This window comes from Pseudophryne corroboree, chromosome 6, assembly GCF_028390025.1.
Source record: "Pseudophryne corroboree isolate aPseCor3 chromosome 6, aPseCor3.hap2, whole genome shotgun sequence".
NCBI lineage: Eukaryota > Metazoa > Chordata > Amphibia > Anura > Myobatrachidae > Pseudophryne > Pseudophryne corroboree.
This window is the reverse complement of record NC_086449.1, coordinates 284,487,907-284,504,717: the sequence shown is the minus strand read 5'-3', so window position 1 is coordinate 284,504,717 and position 16,811 is coordinate 284,487,907. Positions and strand designations below refer to the sequence as shown.

The following is a 16,811-nucleotide window of genomic DNA, read 5'->3' as shown; positions in this document are numbered from 1 at the left end:
AACACAAATGCGGACAACAGGTGTCAAGCCGTGTGTTGCCTTTGTCAAGCTGTAATAAGTAGGGGTAAGGACGTTAACCACCTCGGAACATCCTCCCTTATACGTCACCTGCAGCGCATTCATCATAAGTCAGTGACAAGTTCAAAAACTTTGGGTGACAGCGGAAGCAGTCCACTGACCACTAAATCCCTTCCTCTTGTAACCAAGCTCCTGCAAACCACACCACCAACTCCCTCAGTGTCAATTTCCTCCTTACCCAGGAAAGACAATAGTCCTGCAGGCCATGTCACTGGCAAGTCTGACGAGTCCTCTCCTGCCTGGGAATCCTCCGATGCATCCTTGAGTGTAACGCCTACTGCTGCTGGCGCTGCTGTTGTAGCTGCTGGGAGTCGATCGTGATCCCAGAGGGGAAGTCGGAAAACCACTTGTACTACTTCCAGTAAGCAATTGACTGTCCAACAGTCCTTTGCGAGGAAGATGAAATATCACAGCAGTCATCCTGCTGCAAAGCAGATAACTCAGGCCTTGGTAGCCTGGGCGGTGAGAAACGTGGTTCCGGTATCCACCGTTAATTCAGAGACAACTAGAGACTTGATTGAGGTACTGTGTCCCCGGTACCAAATACCATCTAGGTTCCACTTCTCTAGGCAGGCGATACCGAAAATGTACACAGACCTCAGAAAAAGAGTCACCAGTGTCCTAAAAATTGCAGTTGTACCCAATGTCCACTTAACCACGGACATGTGGACAAGTGGAGCAGGGCAGACTCAGGACTATATGACTGTGACAGCCCACTGGGTAGATGTATTGCCTACCGCAGCAAGAACAGCAGCGGCGGCACCAGTAGCAGCATCTCGCAAACGCCAACTCGTTCCTAGGCAGGCTACGCTTTGTATCACCGCTTTCCAGAAGAGGCACACAGCTGACAACCTCTTACGGAAACTGAGGAAGATCATCGCAGAATGGCTTACCCCAATTGGACTCTCCTGGGGATTTGTGACATCGGACAACGCCAGCAATATTGTGCGTGCATTACATCTGGGCAAATTCCAGCACGTCCCATGTTTTGCACATACATTGAATTTGGTGGTGCAGAATTATTTAAAAAACGACAGGGGCGTGCAAGAGATGCTGTCGGTGGCCCGAAGAATTGTGGGCCACTTTCGGCATTCAGCCACCGCGTACAGAAGACTGGAGCACCACCAAACAATCCTGAACCTGCCCTGCCATCATCTGAAGCAAGAGGTGGTAACGAGGTGGAATTCAACCCTCTATATGCTTCAGAGGATGGAGGAGCAGCAAAAGGCCATTCAAGCCTATACATCTGGCCACGATATAGGCAAAGGAGGGGGAATGCACCTGACTCAAGCGCAGTGGAGAATGATTTCAACGTTGTGCAAGGTTCTGCAACCCTTTGAACTTGCCACACGTGAAGTCAGTTCAGACACTGCCAGCCTGAGTCAGGTCATTCCCCTCATCAGGCTTTTGCAGAAGAAGCTGGAGACATTGAAGGTGGAGCTAAAACAGAGCGATTCCGCTAGGCATGTGGGACTTGTGGATGGAGCCCTTAATTCGCTTAACCAGGATTCACGGGTGGTCAATCTGTTGAAATCAGAGCACTACATTTTGGCCACCGTGCTCGATCCTAGATTTAAAACCTACCAGTGATCGCGGTCAGCGAAAAAAATTGTGGGTCCCAGGGACCCCTCACTTTCAAAAAGTGGGGTCCTTCTCTACTCTTTCTGGGTCTCATCACATAAATTATGCTTTTGAGTTCCCCATATAGCGTCAGGCCACCCCATATGCCTTACACATGAGAAGTCGCACTCGTAGTTGGGGCTGAGCTGGCAGTTTAGGCAGGGAGCAGTTGGGGAAGAGGGGGGGGGGGTAGTGGTGGTAAGGGCATGTGGTCATTAGGGTAGGAAGGGGGGATAAGTCTAGATATCAGCTGGGGCAGTACTTTGAGGCAAGTAGAGGTTAGGTGCAGGCAGTGCTGGGAATAGGAAGGGGATAAGAGTAGAAAGCAGCTGGGACAATAATGGGGCAAAGAGGTGGCTAATGACAGGCAATGCTGGGGGTAGGAAGAGGATAAGTGTATATAGCATTTGGGGCAGTACTGGGGGCAAGAGAGGGTTATGGGTAAGCAGAGCTGGGTGTAGGGAGGGGATAAGGGTAGTTAGCAGCTGGGGCAGTACTGGGGGGGCAAGGAGAGGGTTAGGGGCAGGCAATGCTGGGGGTTGGGAGGGGATAAGGGTAGATAGCAGCTGGGAAAATAAAGGGGGTGGCAAGGAGAGGTTATGGGGCAGGTAGTGCTGGTGGTAGGGTCATATAGCAGTTGGTGCAGAGTGGGGTTTTTGAACAGGCAGTACTACTGGCAGTGCTGGGGCAGGGAGGGTAGATAGCAACTGGGGGAAGGTAGGGGTAGACAGCTGATATCCAAACATTCAGGAGGCAGAGAATTTGTGTGGAGGTATATGATAGTGCCCAGCAAATGTGCTAGGGTACAAAGGTAATATAGGCACTCATCTGGCTAAGGGATCTTGTGGGTCTATCTTTAGGGTAGGGGGTGAAAGGGGGCTGGCTGCTGTAGGGAGTGCAGCAGTTCTGAATGCTGGAGAAGTAGTCAGAAGCACAGGGGGTCAGTGCAAACTGCAGTAACACCAGCACTGGCGGTATGGCAGCCTCAGGGATAAGTGTGTAACTAATGGCACACCTAAAACCAGCAATCAGTGAGGAGCACCTCACCGCAGCAAGCAGAGCAGCAGCTGAGGTGACGGCACCCTGTGGTGCAGGCACAGCAGAGACGGGCACCGGTGCATCAAGGATCCCGGCAGATCCTGAGTGGGCAACAACAGGGAGCTGGCACCGTGTAGGGGCATTCGGCAGCAGAGATCTTGCATCGCTAAGCAGAGGCTACAGGCACCATCTCGCACCAGTGGAGGAGGAGACTGCAGAGTTTCTTCTGGAGGCCATGGAGGGAGGAAGACACTACAGGTGCCATGGCAATTGGCTGGGGTGACACTACAGGTGCCATGGCAATTCAGCAGAATGTAAATATGTATAGCTAATTCTCACCATCCCCTAGGTTTAGATACTGTAGTGTCAAATTATGGGATAAATGTATTTTGCCAGCACAATGCACTTATTACCGAGCAGGAAGGGACATCGACAAAATGTAGTAACATCTTGTCTGCCGAAGTGGGGGAATGAAAAATTCCCCTTCTGGCGATGCCCCCTGAGCTTAGTGCTGATGGGCTGTGTCTCCCTGCCCAGCTGGCACCAGTGCACATGTGTGGGATCTTGCTACTCATGCAAGATTCCCTGTGCAGTCCCAGAGCCGGCACCCGCCACAACCAGGGACAGCTCTGTCCCTGCTGTAGTGTATGGGCATCGCCACCTGCAGCTGCCGAAATCGATAGCTGCAGGTGTCGGCTGACCGTTCTTACATTGCCCTCACATATCGGTGTGCTATCTGGTTGATAGCAGCGCCAATATAACGGGTGTCACTGAGCCCGGACCGCAGCCTTAATACATGGGGAGGAGCAGTATAACGCACCTAAAGTGTGCTCATACCGCTCCACTACCCCATATTGACTGTTTTTACATTTACCCATATCTGTGAGCTGCCGTTAGAGCTAAAAACAATGTACTCCTGTTGTGCCAACCTTAAAACAATAATATTATTTAACCCCGGTGCTTGTGTATATATGTGAGAACTCGGATTGTTGCTAAAAACAATACATATATATTTACAAAATTCTACACAATAAAAAAATGTATATATATCATACAGATAAATAACATTAAAAAAAATATATTATAAAGATAAGAGTGCCTTTAAATGTCCACAGGCGCGTTAACCATATGCTTTCAAGGCAAGCGCCTTTTTGTACCTGCTTTAGCCTACTGTGGTTTGGCTGTAGATTTGTGGCTCTGAATCTCAAATACAGTAGCCTTTTGCAGGGCCGTGAGCCCTTTTTCTGTCACATTTTAGGGGAGCGTTCCACAAGCAGCGCTAACTGAAGCCGATGGTTAGGCTGCTCTGTGTTCTCACTGCTGAGGTTATCCCTGCTACGGCAGGTGGTCTATGGCTGCCTGGATTTTTCGTTTGTCCGCTTTCTGGTTTTCCCAGCTTAGTGGGTCTCAGTCAGTGTAAAGGAGACATGGTGGTGCAGCTCTCCATCGCGCGCTACGAGCAGCAGGACCGGAGATCAAAGCAGGCGAGTGGGAGAGAGAGCGAGTGGGCGGGCAGGAGGGTGGGCGTCTGCTACGGCGTCTGGTCTCACATCATCAAGGGGGGGCAGACACTGCAGGTGGCGATTGGCTGAAGTGCGGAATGCACATGCAGATTATAGCGCGTCACGCACAGGCAGATTATAGCGCGTCCTGCGTGACCCACTGATTTCTCAAAAGTGAGTCCTAAGGAGCTGTTTTCGGGTAAAATACGCGCTATAGCGCGTTTTTGCGATCACTGCCTACGTTGTATCTCTCTTTCCGGCAGACACAAGTCTGCATAGGTTCAAAGACCTGCTGGTGAGAAAATTGTCAAGTCAAGCGGAACGTGACCCGTCAACATCTCCTCCTTCACATTCTCCCGCAACTGGGGGTGCGAAGAAAAGGCTAAGAATTCCGAGCCCACCAGGGCAGGGCAGTCTGGAACGAGTGCTGACATCTGGTCCGGAGTGAAGGACCTGCCAACGATTACTGACATGTCGTCTACTGTCACTTCATATGATTCTCTCACCATTGAAAGAATGGTGGAGGATTATATGAGTGACCGCATCCAAGTAGGCACGTCAGACAGTCCGTACGTATACTGGCAGGAAAAAGAGGCAATTTGGAGGCCCTTGCACAAACTGGCTTTATTCTACCTAAGTTGCCCTCCCTCCAGTGTGTACTCCGAAAGAGTGTTTAGTGCAGCCGCTCACCTTGTCAGCAATAGGCGTACGAGGTTACTTCCAGAAAATGTGGAGAAGATGATGTTCATCAAAATGAATTATAATCAATTCCTCCGTGGAGACATTCACCAGCAGCAATTGCCTTCACAAAGTACACAGGGACCTGAGATGGTGGATTCCAGTGGGGACGAATTAATAATCTGTGAGGAGGGGGATGTACACAGTGAAAGGGGTGAGGAATCGGAGGATGATGATGAGGTGGACATCTTGCCTCTGTAGAGCCAGTTTGTGCAAGGAGAGATTGATTGCTTCTTTTTTGGTGGGGGCCCAAACCAACCAGTCATTTCAGTCACAGTCGTGTGGCAGACCCTGTTGCTGAAATGATGGGTTCGTTAAAGTGTGCATGTCCTGTTTATACAACATAAGGGTGGGTGGGAGGGCCCAAGGACAATTACATCTTGCACCTCTTTTTTTCTTTCATTTTTCTTTGCATCATGTGCTGTTTGGGGACAATTTTTTTGAAGTGCCATCCTGCCTGACACTGCAGTGCCACTCCTAGATGGGCCAGGTCTTTGTGTCGGCCACTTGTGTCGCTTAGCTTAGTCACACTGCTACCTTGGTGCGCCTCTTTTTTTCTTTGCATCATGTGCTGTTTGGGGACTATTTTTTTGAAGTGCCATCATGCCTGACAGTGCAGTGCCACTCCTAGATGGGCCAGGTGTTTGTGTCGGCCACTTGTGTCGCTTAGCTTAGCCATCCAGCGACCTCTGTGCAAATTTTAGGACTAAAAATAATATTGTGAGGTGTTCAGAATAGACTGGAAATGAGTGGAAATTATGGTTATTGAGGTTAATAATACTATGGGATCAAAATGACCCCCAAATTCTATGATTTAAGCTGTTTTTAAGGTTTTTTTTGAAAAAAACACCCGAATCCAAAACTCACCCGAATCCGACAAAAAATTTTCGGTGAGGTTTTGCCAAAACGCGTCCGGATCCAAAACACGGCCGCGGAACCGAATCCAAAACCAAAACCCAAAACCCGAAAAATGTCCGGTGCACATCACTATACATATGTAAAATATGTTGTCTTATATATATATATATATATATATATATATATATATATATATATATATATATATATATATATATATATATATATATATATATATATATATATATATATATATATATATATATATAAGACATGCCCAAAGAGACGTTAGTCTACTGGGTTCTAGAGTCAACGCTATGTCGATTTCTGCTAGACTTGTCCTGGGGAACATGCAATGGACAGGTGATGCCGACTAGAAGAGGCATATGGAGGATTTACCTCACAAGGCTGAGGAATTGTGTGGAGAAGGGCTCTCGGACCTAGTCTCCACAGCTATAGCTGGTAATTCTGATCTTTTGCCTTATATTCCCTCACAGACATTATCAAATGCAGTCCTTTCGGTCGCAGAATATCAAGAAAGTATGAGGAGCGTCCTTTCTTACCAGAGGTAAGGGCACGGCCCAGTAACAGAAGTCCTCCCCGGCCTCTACTACATCCACCGCAGGATGCGGGAGCTCCGCTAAGGGCATCCGTCCCAGGGGGAGCACGTCTTCGACTCTTCAGCCACATCTGAGTTCACTCACAGGTGGATCCCGGGGCAATAGAAAAAAATTGTTCTCAGGGTTACAAAGGAATTCGAAAGGTGCCTCCTCGCCGGTTTTCCTTATCGGACCTACCGGCTCCTCCCCCAGAAGGGGAGTTATATTAAATACAATTCACACATTGTATCTCCAACAGGTGGTGCTCAAGGTTCTCCTCCTGTAACAAGGAGGGGGCTATTACTCAACCTTGGCTGTAGTCCCGAATACGTACAGTTCGGTCAGACCTATTTAAATTTAAAACCTCTGAACCTATACTGGAAAAGGTTCAAATTTAAAGTGGAATCGCTCAGAGCGATCATGGCCAGCCTGGAAAGGGGGGATTTGATGGTGTATCTAGACATAAAGGCTGCATACCTTCATGTTCCCATTTATCCACCCCATCAGGCGTACCTGAGAATTGCGGTACAGTATTGTCATTACCAATTTCAGGGTAATTGGCGGAAATTATGGTGCTCCTACGCAAGCAAGGAGTCACAGTTATCCCATGCTTGGACGATCTCCTATAAGGAGAGATCAAAAGAGCAGTTGTTGAACAGCGTGTCACTTTCGCTGAAGGTGTCACAGCAACACGGCTAGTTTCTCAATATCCCGAAGTCACGGTTGGTTCCTATGACTAGTCTGCCCTTCTTGGGTATGATTCTGGATACGGACCAGAAAGGGGTTTACCTTCAGATAGTGAGGGCCCAGGAACTCATGACTCTGGTCAGGAACTTAATGAAACCAAGACAGGTGTCAGCATCACTGCATCCGAGTCCGGGGAAAATCATTCCCTTCGGCAGGTTCCATGCGAGGTCTTTCAAATGGGACCTACTGGACAAGTGGTCCGGGTCACATCTACAGATTCATCAGTTGATCACCCTCTCCCCCAGGGCCAGGGTATCTCTCCTGTGGTGGCTGCAGGGTGCTCACCTTCTATAGGGCCGCAGGTTCGGCATTCAGGACTGGATCCTGGTGACCACGGACGCGAGCCTCCGAGGTTGGGGAACAGTCACACAGGGAAAAATAAAATGTCCAAGGTCTTTGGTCAAGTCAAGAGACTTGTCTTCACTTCTTGGAACTAAGGGCCATATACAACACCCTACGTCAGGCGGAGACCCTACTTCGCGACCAACCGGTTCTGATCCAGTCAGACAACGTCACCGCAGTAGCTCATGTAAACCGCCAAGGCGGCACAAGGAGCAGAGTGGCGATGGCGGAAGCCACCAGAATTCTTCGCTGGGTGGAGAATCATGTAAGCACACTGTCAGCAGTGTTCATTCCGGGAGTGGACGACTGGGAAGCAGACTTCCTCAGCGGACACGACCTACGTCCTGGAGAGTGGGGACTTCATCAGGAAGTCTTAGCACAGATTGCAATTCGGTGGAGACTGCCACTGATTGCGGGGAGAGGACTTTAGCTCTCGCTGTACCATCCCCTCCTGTGTTCTGTCACCATGTCACCCCCGTGTTCTGTCACGTGTCACCCCCGTGTTCTGTCACAGTGTAACCCCCCCCCTGTTCTGTCACTGTCACTCCCCCCATGTTCTGTCACTGTGTCACACACCCCGTGTTCTGTCACTGCCACCCCCCGCCGTGTTCTGTCACTGTCAACCCCACCGTGTTCTGTCACCGTGTCGCCCAGAGGCATCACCCGGAGCGCACTCTGTACTATTACACCACCCCTCCCCCCACTTGGGCCGCGTGGCGCCCGAAAAGGGGGTGTGACCTAATTTTGAAGGGTCGTGGCCTGGCGGGTCTTTTCTCTTTCGCTCCGGGGGCATGTCCAGCTTCCCCAAAGATGCTGGCTGACCCCGGAGACTGGACTGTGTGTGTGCCGGCTCTTATCTGTGACAGGAGTCGAGTGCTGCAGGAGATTATCTCACTGCAGCACTCGGCTCCTGTCACAGCAGAAGAGCTGGCACTTTTGTGTCACCCCGTCCGAGGGGGACACCCGATTGTCGGTCGCACCCCCCGCACCCGCCTTCTGACACCACTGGTGTCACCCTTCATTTCCTGTCACTGTGTCACCCCCACCGTGTTCTGTCACTGTGTCACACCCCCCGTGTTCTGTCACTGTGTCACCTCCACCATGTTCTGTCACTGTGTCACACCCCCCGTGTTCTATCACTGTGTCACACCTTTCCCCAGGGGCTATAAGACACTGGATAATTTGCTTGCTGCGCAATAATTATCCTAAATAAAATGTTAATGTGTAAAAGGGGGCTCTACCTGCTGTAATGTGTAAAAGGGGGCTCTACCTGCCGTAATGTGTGTAAAAGGGGACTCTACCTGCCGTAATGTGTGTAAAAGGGGGCTCTACCTGCTGTAATGTGTGTAAAAAGGGTCTCTACCTGGTGTAATGTGTGTAAGTGGCGCTGTGTGGCGCAATTTGAATAATGGAGACTATTGTGCAGCCTTATATGAATCTGTATTATTTTTTGCCCACACCTCTTCCACATGAAGCCACGTCCCTATATTTTTGTCAAGTGGGGGGAGATGCTATTTTGTTTGTGGCCCTCGGATACTGACAGGACATGTGAAATGGCCCCTCAGCTGAAATAATTGCCCACCCCTGCCCTAGTGACACCGTGGGTGTTCTGGTCGGTCTCTGTGTTTACTCCTCTTCCTCTCATACCCATGATGTTGAGGATAATAAGAAAAAGAGGAGTGAGAACAATTCTCATTGTTCCAGATTGGACACGAAGGACCTGGTATCCAGATCTGCAGGAAATGCTCACAGAGAATCCGTGGCCTATTCCTCTAAGACAGGACCTGCTGCAGCAGGGGCCCTGTCTGTTCCAAGACTTACCGCGGCTGCGTTTGACGGCATGGCGGTTCACCGCAGGATCCTAGCGGTAATGGGTATTCCGGAGGAGGTCATTCCTATCCTAATTAAGGCTAGGAAGGAAGTGACATTGAAACATTATCACCGAATATGGCGAAAATATGTTTCCTGATGTGAGGCCAGGAATGCTCCTACGGAGGAATTTCTTTTGGACCGTCTGCTTCACTTCCTTCAAACTGGAGTGAACTTGGGCCTGAAATTAGGATCGATAAAGGTTCAAATTTCGGCCTTATCCATTTTCTTCTAAAAAGAATTTGCTTCTCTTCCTGAAGTACAAACGTTTGAGTAGGGAGTACTGCATTTTTAGCCTCCTTTTGTACCGCCGGTGGCGCCTTGGGGCCTTAACGTGGTGTTACGGTTCCTTAAGTCACATTGTTTTGAACCACTTAAGTCAGTGGTGTTGAAATATTTCACCTGGAAGGTGGTCATGTTGTTAGCCTTGGCTTCGGCTAGGCGAGTTTCGGAATTGGAGGCTTTTATTACTAAAAGCCCTATCTGATTGTCCATATGGATAGAGCGAAATTGTGGACCCGTCCTCAATTCCTGCCAAAGGTGGTCTCATCATTTCATATGAACCAACCTATGGTCGTGCCTGTGGCTACGCGTGACTTGGAGGATTCCGAGTCCCTTGATGTGGTCAGGGCTTTGAAAATTTACGTGGCCAGAACGGCTAGGATCTGCAAAACAGAAGCACTGTTTGTCCTGTATACAGCCAACAAGGTTGGCGGCCCTGCTTCAAAACAGACTATTGCTCGCTGGATCTGTAACACGATTCAGCTGGCGCATTCTACGGCAGGATTGCCGTTACCTAAATCGGTTTAGGCCCATTCCACTAGGAAGGTGGGCTCTTCTTGGGCGGCTGCCCGAGGGGTCTCGGCACTACAGCTGTGCCGAGCTGCTACTTGGTCGGGGTCAAATACCTTTGCAAAGTTCTGTAAGTTTGATACCCTGGCTGAGGAGGACCTCCTGTTTGCTCAATTCGGTGCTGCAGAGTCATCCGCACTCTCCCGCCCGTTTGGGAGCTTTGGTATAATCTCCATGGTCCTTACGGAGTCCCAGCATCCTCAAGGACGTTAGAGAAAATAAGATTTTACTTACCGGTAAATCTATTTCTCGTAGTCCGTAGAGGATGCTGGGCGCCCGTCCCAAGTGCGGACTTCTTCTGCAAGACTTGTATATAGTTATTGCTTACATAAGGGTTATGTTATAGTTTATCGATTGAACCGAGGCTATTTTGTTGTTCATACTGTTAACTGGGTAGTTTATCACAAGTTATAAGGTGTGATTGGTGTGGCTGGTATGGATCTCGCCCTTAGATTTACAAAAATCCTTCCTCGTACTGTCCATCTTCTCTGGGCACAGTTTCCCTAACTGAGGTCTGGAGGAGGGGCATAGAGGGAGGAGCCAGTGCACACCCAGAATCCAAAGCTTTCTTAAAGTGCCCTATCTCCTGCGGAGCCCGTCTATTCCCCATGGTCCTTACGGAGTCCCAGCATCCTCTACGGACTAAGAGAAATAGATTTACCGGTAAGTAAAATCTTATTATTATTTTTTTAAATAGTGATTTTTATTCAGAGTAAATTGTCATATACAGATATCACATGAAGCACATGACAACAAATACAGCACACAATCGTAATACAACAATGTGGAGCCGACACAAAACATGGGCCCTCATTCCGAGTTGTTCGCTCGCAAGCTGCTTTTAGCAGCATTGCACACGCTAAGCCGCCGCCTACTGGGAGTGAATCTTAGCTTAGCAAAATTGCGAACGAAAGATTCTCAAAATTGCGAATAGAAATTTCTAAGCAGTTTCTGAGTAGCTCGACACTTACTCTGCCACTGCGATCAGTTCAGTCAGTATCGTTCCTGGTTTGACGTCACAAACACACCCAGCGTTCGCCCAGACACTCCCCCGTTTCTCCAGCCACTTCCGCGTTTTTCCCAGAAACGGCAGCGTTTTTTCACACACTCCCATAAAACGGCCAGTTTCCGCCCAGAAACACCCACTTCCTGTCAATCACACAACGATCAGCAGAACGAAGAAAAAACCTCGTAATGCCATGAGTAAAATACCAAACTTCTTAGCAAATTTACTTGGCGCAGCCGCAGTGCGAACATTGCGCATGCGCAGTTTGCGGAAAATCGCTGCGATGCGATGAAAAAGAACGAGCGAACAACTCGGAATGAGGGCCATGGTCATCATATAGCTATGTAGAAAAAGTATCATAAAACAGACATTGAATCTAGAATGACCCATAAGACATAGGCAACCACGTACAATATAAAGAGGTAGCGAAATCTGTATGCATTATATTAAACATCATAAAATTGTTATTTTTTATTCCCCCATTTACCTTGCATTTGCAAGTAACCAACAAACCTAACTAAATCCAATAAAATAAAGAAAATAAAACTTCCAACGATTGGCCTACTGCTGCCCTACACTTACAGAGGTGGATAGAGGAGGTCCATATCTGCTTTCTCTATAGTTGTAAAGCAGATGGAGTGCAACACGTGGTCTACTCCTGCCCTGCACTTATAATGATGGATAGAGGAGGTCCATATCTGCTTTCTGTATAGTTGTAAGGCAGCTGGAGTGCCACACGTGGTCTACTCCTGCCCTGCACTTATAACGATGGATAGAGGAGGTCCATATCTGCTTTCTGTATAGTTGTAAAGCAGCTGGAGTGCCACACGTGGTCTACTCCTGCCCTGCACTTATAACCATGTATAGAGAAGGTCCATATCTGCTTTCTGTATAGTTGTAAAGCAGCTGGAGTGCCACACGTGGTCTACTCCTGCCCTGCACTTATAATGATGGATAGAGGAGGTCCATATCTGCTTTCTGTATAGTTGTAAGGCAGCTGGAGTGCCACACGTGGTCTACTCCTGCCCTGCACTTATAACGATGGATAGAGGAGGTCCATATCTGCTTTCTGTATAGTTGTAAAGCAGCTGGAGTGCCACTCGTGGTTTACTCCTGCCCTGCACTTATAACCATGGATAGAGAAGGTCCATATCTGCTTTCTGTATAATTGTAAAGCAGCTGGAGTGCCACACGTGGTCTACTCCTGCCCTGCACTTATAACCATGGATAGAGGAGGTCCATATCTACTTTCTGTATAGTTGTAAAACAGCTGGAGTGCCACACGTGGTCTACTCCTGCCCTGCACTTATAACCATGGATAGAGGAGGTCCATATCTACTTTCTGTATAGTTGTAAAGCAGCTGGAGTGCCACACGTGGTCTACTCCTGCCCTGCACTTATAACGATGGATAGAGGAGGTCCATATCTACTTTCTGTATAGTTGTAAAGCAGCTGGAGTGCCACACGTGGTCTACTCCTGCCCTGCACTTATAACCATGGATAGAGGAGGTCCATATCTACTTTCTGTATAGTTGTAAAGCAGCTGGAGTGTCACACGTGGTCTACTCCTGCCCTGCACTTATAACCATGGATAGAGGAGGTCCATATCTACTTTCTGTATAGTTGTAAAGCAGCTGGAGTGCCACACGTGGTCTACTCCTGCCCTGCACTTATAACGATGGATAGAGGAGGTCCATATCTGCTTTCTGTATAGTTCCACAGCAGCTGGAATGTCACACATGGGGGTAAATTTACTAAGATGGGAGTTCTGTTGAAGATGGGATGTTGCCCATAGCAACCAATCCGATTCTACTTCTCATTTGTCTAGCACCTTCTAGAAGATAATACCTGGAGTCTGATTGGTTGCTATGGGCAACCTCCCATCTTAAATAGAACTCCCATCTTAGTAAATTTACCCCTCGGTCTACTGCTCAGAATGTTCATCGGAACTAAGACACTGTGCCCTGTACTAACGCATACAAGGCTGCCCAGGCTGGATGCAAAATGCCCTGGAAACGGTCATGGACCCCCCCCCCCCCTCCCCCCCACAAATGCTTATTAACGGTCATTCACTCTGCATCCAAATTCACACAATGGGTGGAATTCAAATGTTTGAAAAGTCGGTTGGGTGTCTGTATTTTCCTGTCTATTAGATAGGAAAAAACAGACACCCAACTGACTTTTCAAACATTTGAATCTCCCCCTATGACCGTTGTCTTTAATCCATAGCGGCACAAATGCGGAGTACGAGAAAGATTGTCCAATCGCGAATACACAGGCATTGCATCACCTCTGAATCAGGCTCTCTGTCCTGTGGCTTCAGCTGCAAACAACCACCTCATAGCTACTATACACCTGACAATGAATGTTGCTATTGCAGTCAGCATAACACAGCAATGCTGTACAGCTTATTGCATCTCTTTATCACTTAATTGTGGATTTGCATCCTTATTATTTGTGCTAATACCTTTCTGTTTGTGTTTTTATTATGCAGGATGGAAAAGTGATTGTGTGGGATGCTTTTACAACAAACAAGGTACCTTATACCCGCACCACATGTGCATACATACCTATTAACTGCTATAGCATAACCCTAAACATATTTAGAGTTATGGTCAATGACACACTAACCATAGAGTTCCATAATACAGGTTACATCATTTCTCACTGACTCTTTTTCTACAAACATTGTACTAAAATCCCCTTTATTTTATACAAATCATCTTTACCCTAATTTAGGAATACATCAGTTACAGCCGCTCAGTAAGTTCCTGTAACACAAACACAATGTCATACCCTGATACAATAAAATCATATATTCTATCATACTAATGGTAAACAAATGGAAGCATTACGTCAGCTACCACCGGTGCAATGTATCTCTCCACTGTCAGAGCTGGTAAAGCAGGTAGCTTAATCCCACGAATGTGAGAACCTTATTCATGGTTATTCATAGTAAGTCATATTACCAAGGAAATAAATGATGAGATTATTACATACTGTAATATCGCTGAGAAATAGCCACATCACAGGACAGTACCTAGGATGACTATACTGTATAACTTCTAAACAACGATACAAAATTAAACAATGAACACGCACTTAATAGTATATTAACCACATCAATACCACAAAAGCACTGATCTCACTTCTATTGTAACAGTACACACACCCATAGACCTGTCTCATGCACAAAACAGCTGCGTATTGAAAACCACAGCTAGCAATAATAACACATTTTATTAAATATATTGTAGGATTGTTTTACTTTTATCTCCATTATACCACATTGCAGCATAGTGTCACTATGGTGTCACATAGACTTGTGTCACTATGGTAGTATAGCTCTCAAACAAAACACAGCAATGAGTCACAGAAATTCGGTTTGTTTCCCTTATTAAAAAAAACTAATGCTGATTACAAGTGGTGAAATAGATATGGTGGCAATTTCTCTTCTTCACCATGTGAACCTCTGTTAGCATACTGTATATATAAATTAAGTAATTTGTGTCTAATTGTACTACAATAGAAGATTTGTACTTGGCTGGTGAAAGAGTACTGTTTCCAGACAAATGACAGAAGTTTTCTTATTTTATTATCATATTGTCTAATGGCAACAATATACAGTAACAACAAACACATAATACTCCATCATGAGTAAGATGTAAACCATGTGGCTATAAAATAAATAGAAAAAATATTCAGAAATTAAATTTACATAATAACTTTCCTTCTACTTGACTATCTATTAGTTGTGCATTCAGATCACTTCACAGGAGGTTACTAGAAGTGATAGCCTAATGGCCTAGTTTGTGGCGGCCGAGCTAGGGGCCGGATGCATACCTCCACCATCTTCTCTGACAATCTCTACTGCAACACCAATGCCACACTTTTAAATATTATGTTAATAGCGGCTTTAAGTGCTAAACAGGACCTGCAGTTAGGATGCTGGCTGTCATGTGACCGATGCCGGAATCATGACACCACTTGGAATTCTGGCACCGGAACACCGACCGCCAACATCTCAAGGTTAGTATCGGGATGACTGTTAGGGTTAGGGCCTGGGGGGTTTAGGGGTAGGCACTAGAGGTGGAGTGAACCCTAACCGCCATCCCTCGAATCTTAACCATAGCTGCCACCCCAGGCGGGTTAGGGTAGGGGACAGTCAGTGGAGAGCGAAAATAATGACTCCATTCTCCCAAAAATGCCAGCATGGAGCAGAGGGCTGGCGAAGGAGAGACATATGTGCTATCTATCTGGTATTCTTCTAAGAGATCCAAAGTAAGGAGTGGGGTGTAGGAACTTTTTTTTGTTTTGTTTTTCTGTAGTGCAAGCTTTATTTAGCCTTTACTAAACACACGGGGTGACGGATCTTCTTTAAGTGAATAATGAAATAAAAGGATGAAAAAGGAAGCTTTCATTTTGAAATAGAATTTCTCTGTGCTAATCTGTTTTTTGCTGCATTCTAGGAGCATGCAGTCACCATGCCCTGCACATGGGTGATGGCCTGTGCATATGCCCCATCTGGTTGCGCCATTGCTTGTGGGTAAGTCTTGCACATTCAGTAGTACTGAAATGTTATTTTTCTAAGTGATACATAACAGGCAAAACATAGGACTATTGTCACTAGAGCACAGTTATATAAAAGGTCTGGCTGTCGGGGTTTGCAGGAGCTTGTACTCCCACTACAGCAACACATTGTGTGCAAATTGTGAAGTAGTATCAGTTAATTTTCTCTATAGGGCCCTATACACTACAACGATATGTCTGAGGCTGAAGTCGGAGGCGATTTCCCTTGAACCGCCCGGCAGCTTCCCGGGCAGCAGGATCGTATCATATGCGATCCCAGCCATGCCTGCGGTATCCGACATATCACAAATGCAGCACTAACGACTTAGGGGCTCCGATCCGATGCTCACGGAAACGCGCATCGGATCGGATGTAAAACACATCCGGTTTGCAACTTTTCATCCGATTTATTGGCCCAAAAGGTTGAAATCGGACATTATCTTTCTAGTGAATGGGGCCCTTAAGATGTTCCCAAACTAACACTACATGGAATTCATTATTATTTGCCAAGTCTCAATTTTGCTGCAAAAGACAAGAACTGCCCTGAAATTACAAGTTTGTGGGTCTAGAACAAATCTAATGTGATTGTGTGTAAAAAATAAAATAAAAAAAATAAATAAAAATTCAATATGTTAGAAATCGTTTTTGACAACTAAATTACTGCAAAACTCTGATGTCATATACATCTGCCATAGTTTAACACTGACTTCACTGTTGTAGTATGTTGTTTCTTAGCTGAATTGCTGTCTGTCTCTGTTTACCCCATGCAGGGGTCTTGACAATAAGTGCTCTGTGTACCCTCTGACATTTGATAAGAATGAAAACATGGCTGCAAAGAAGAAATCAGTGGCGATGCATACCAACTACTTGTCTGCCTGCAGCTTCACAAACTCCGACATGCAGGTAACATGGTGAACTCTGCATGTTTTCCAAGACTTACTCCCACTGTGTTATTAGAATTATTGCTATCGCATCAGGCAAGGGAGCTACAAG

At 46.8% G+C, this 16,811-nt stretch overlaps 1 protein-coding gene across 3 annotated transcripts in view; it reads left to right on the top strand.

Moving 5' to 3' along the window:
• GNB5 (G protein subunit beta 5) overlaps positions 1–16,811 on the top strand; it is a 103,445-nt gene that overhangs the window by 67,381 nt on the left and 19,253 nt on the right. For all 3 annotated transcript variants that reach the window (XM_063926098.1, XM_063926100.1, XM_063926099.1), the window contains 3 exons: positions 13,744–13,785; positions 15,719–15,795; positions 16,589–16,721. In XM_063926098.1, coding sequence (XP_063782168.1) covers positions 13,744–13,785; positions 15,719–15,795; positions 16,589–16,721 — 252 coding nt within the window. The remainder of the gene's footprint in view (positions 1–13,743; positions 13,786–15,718; positions 15,796–16,588; positions 16,722–16,811) is intronic.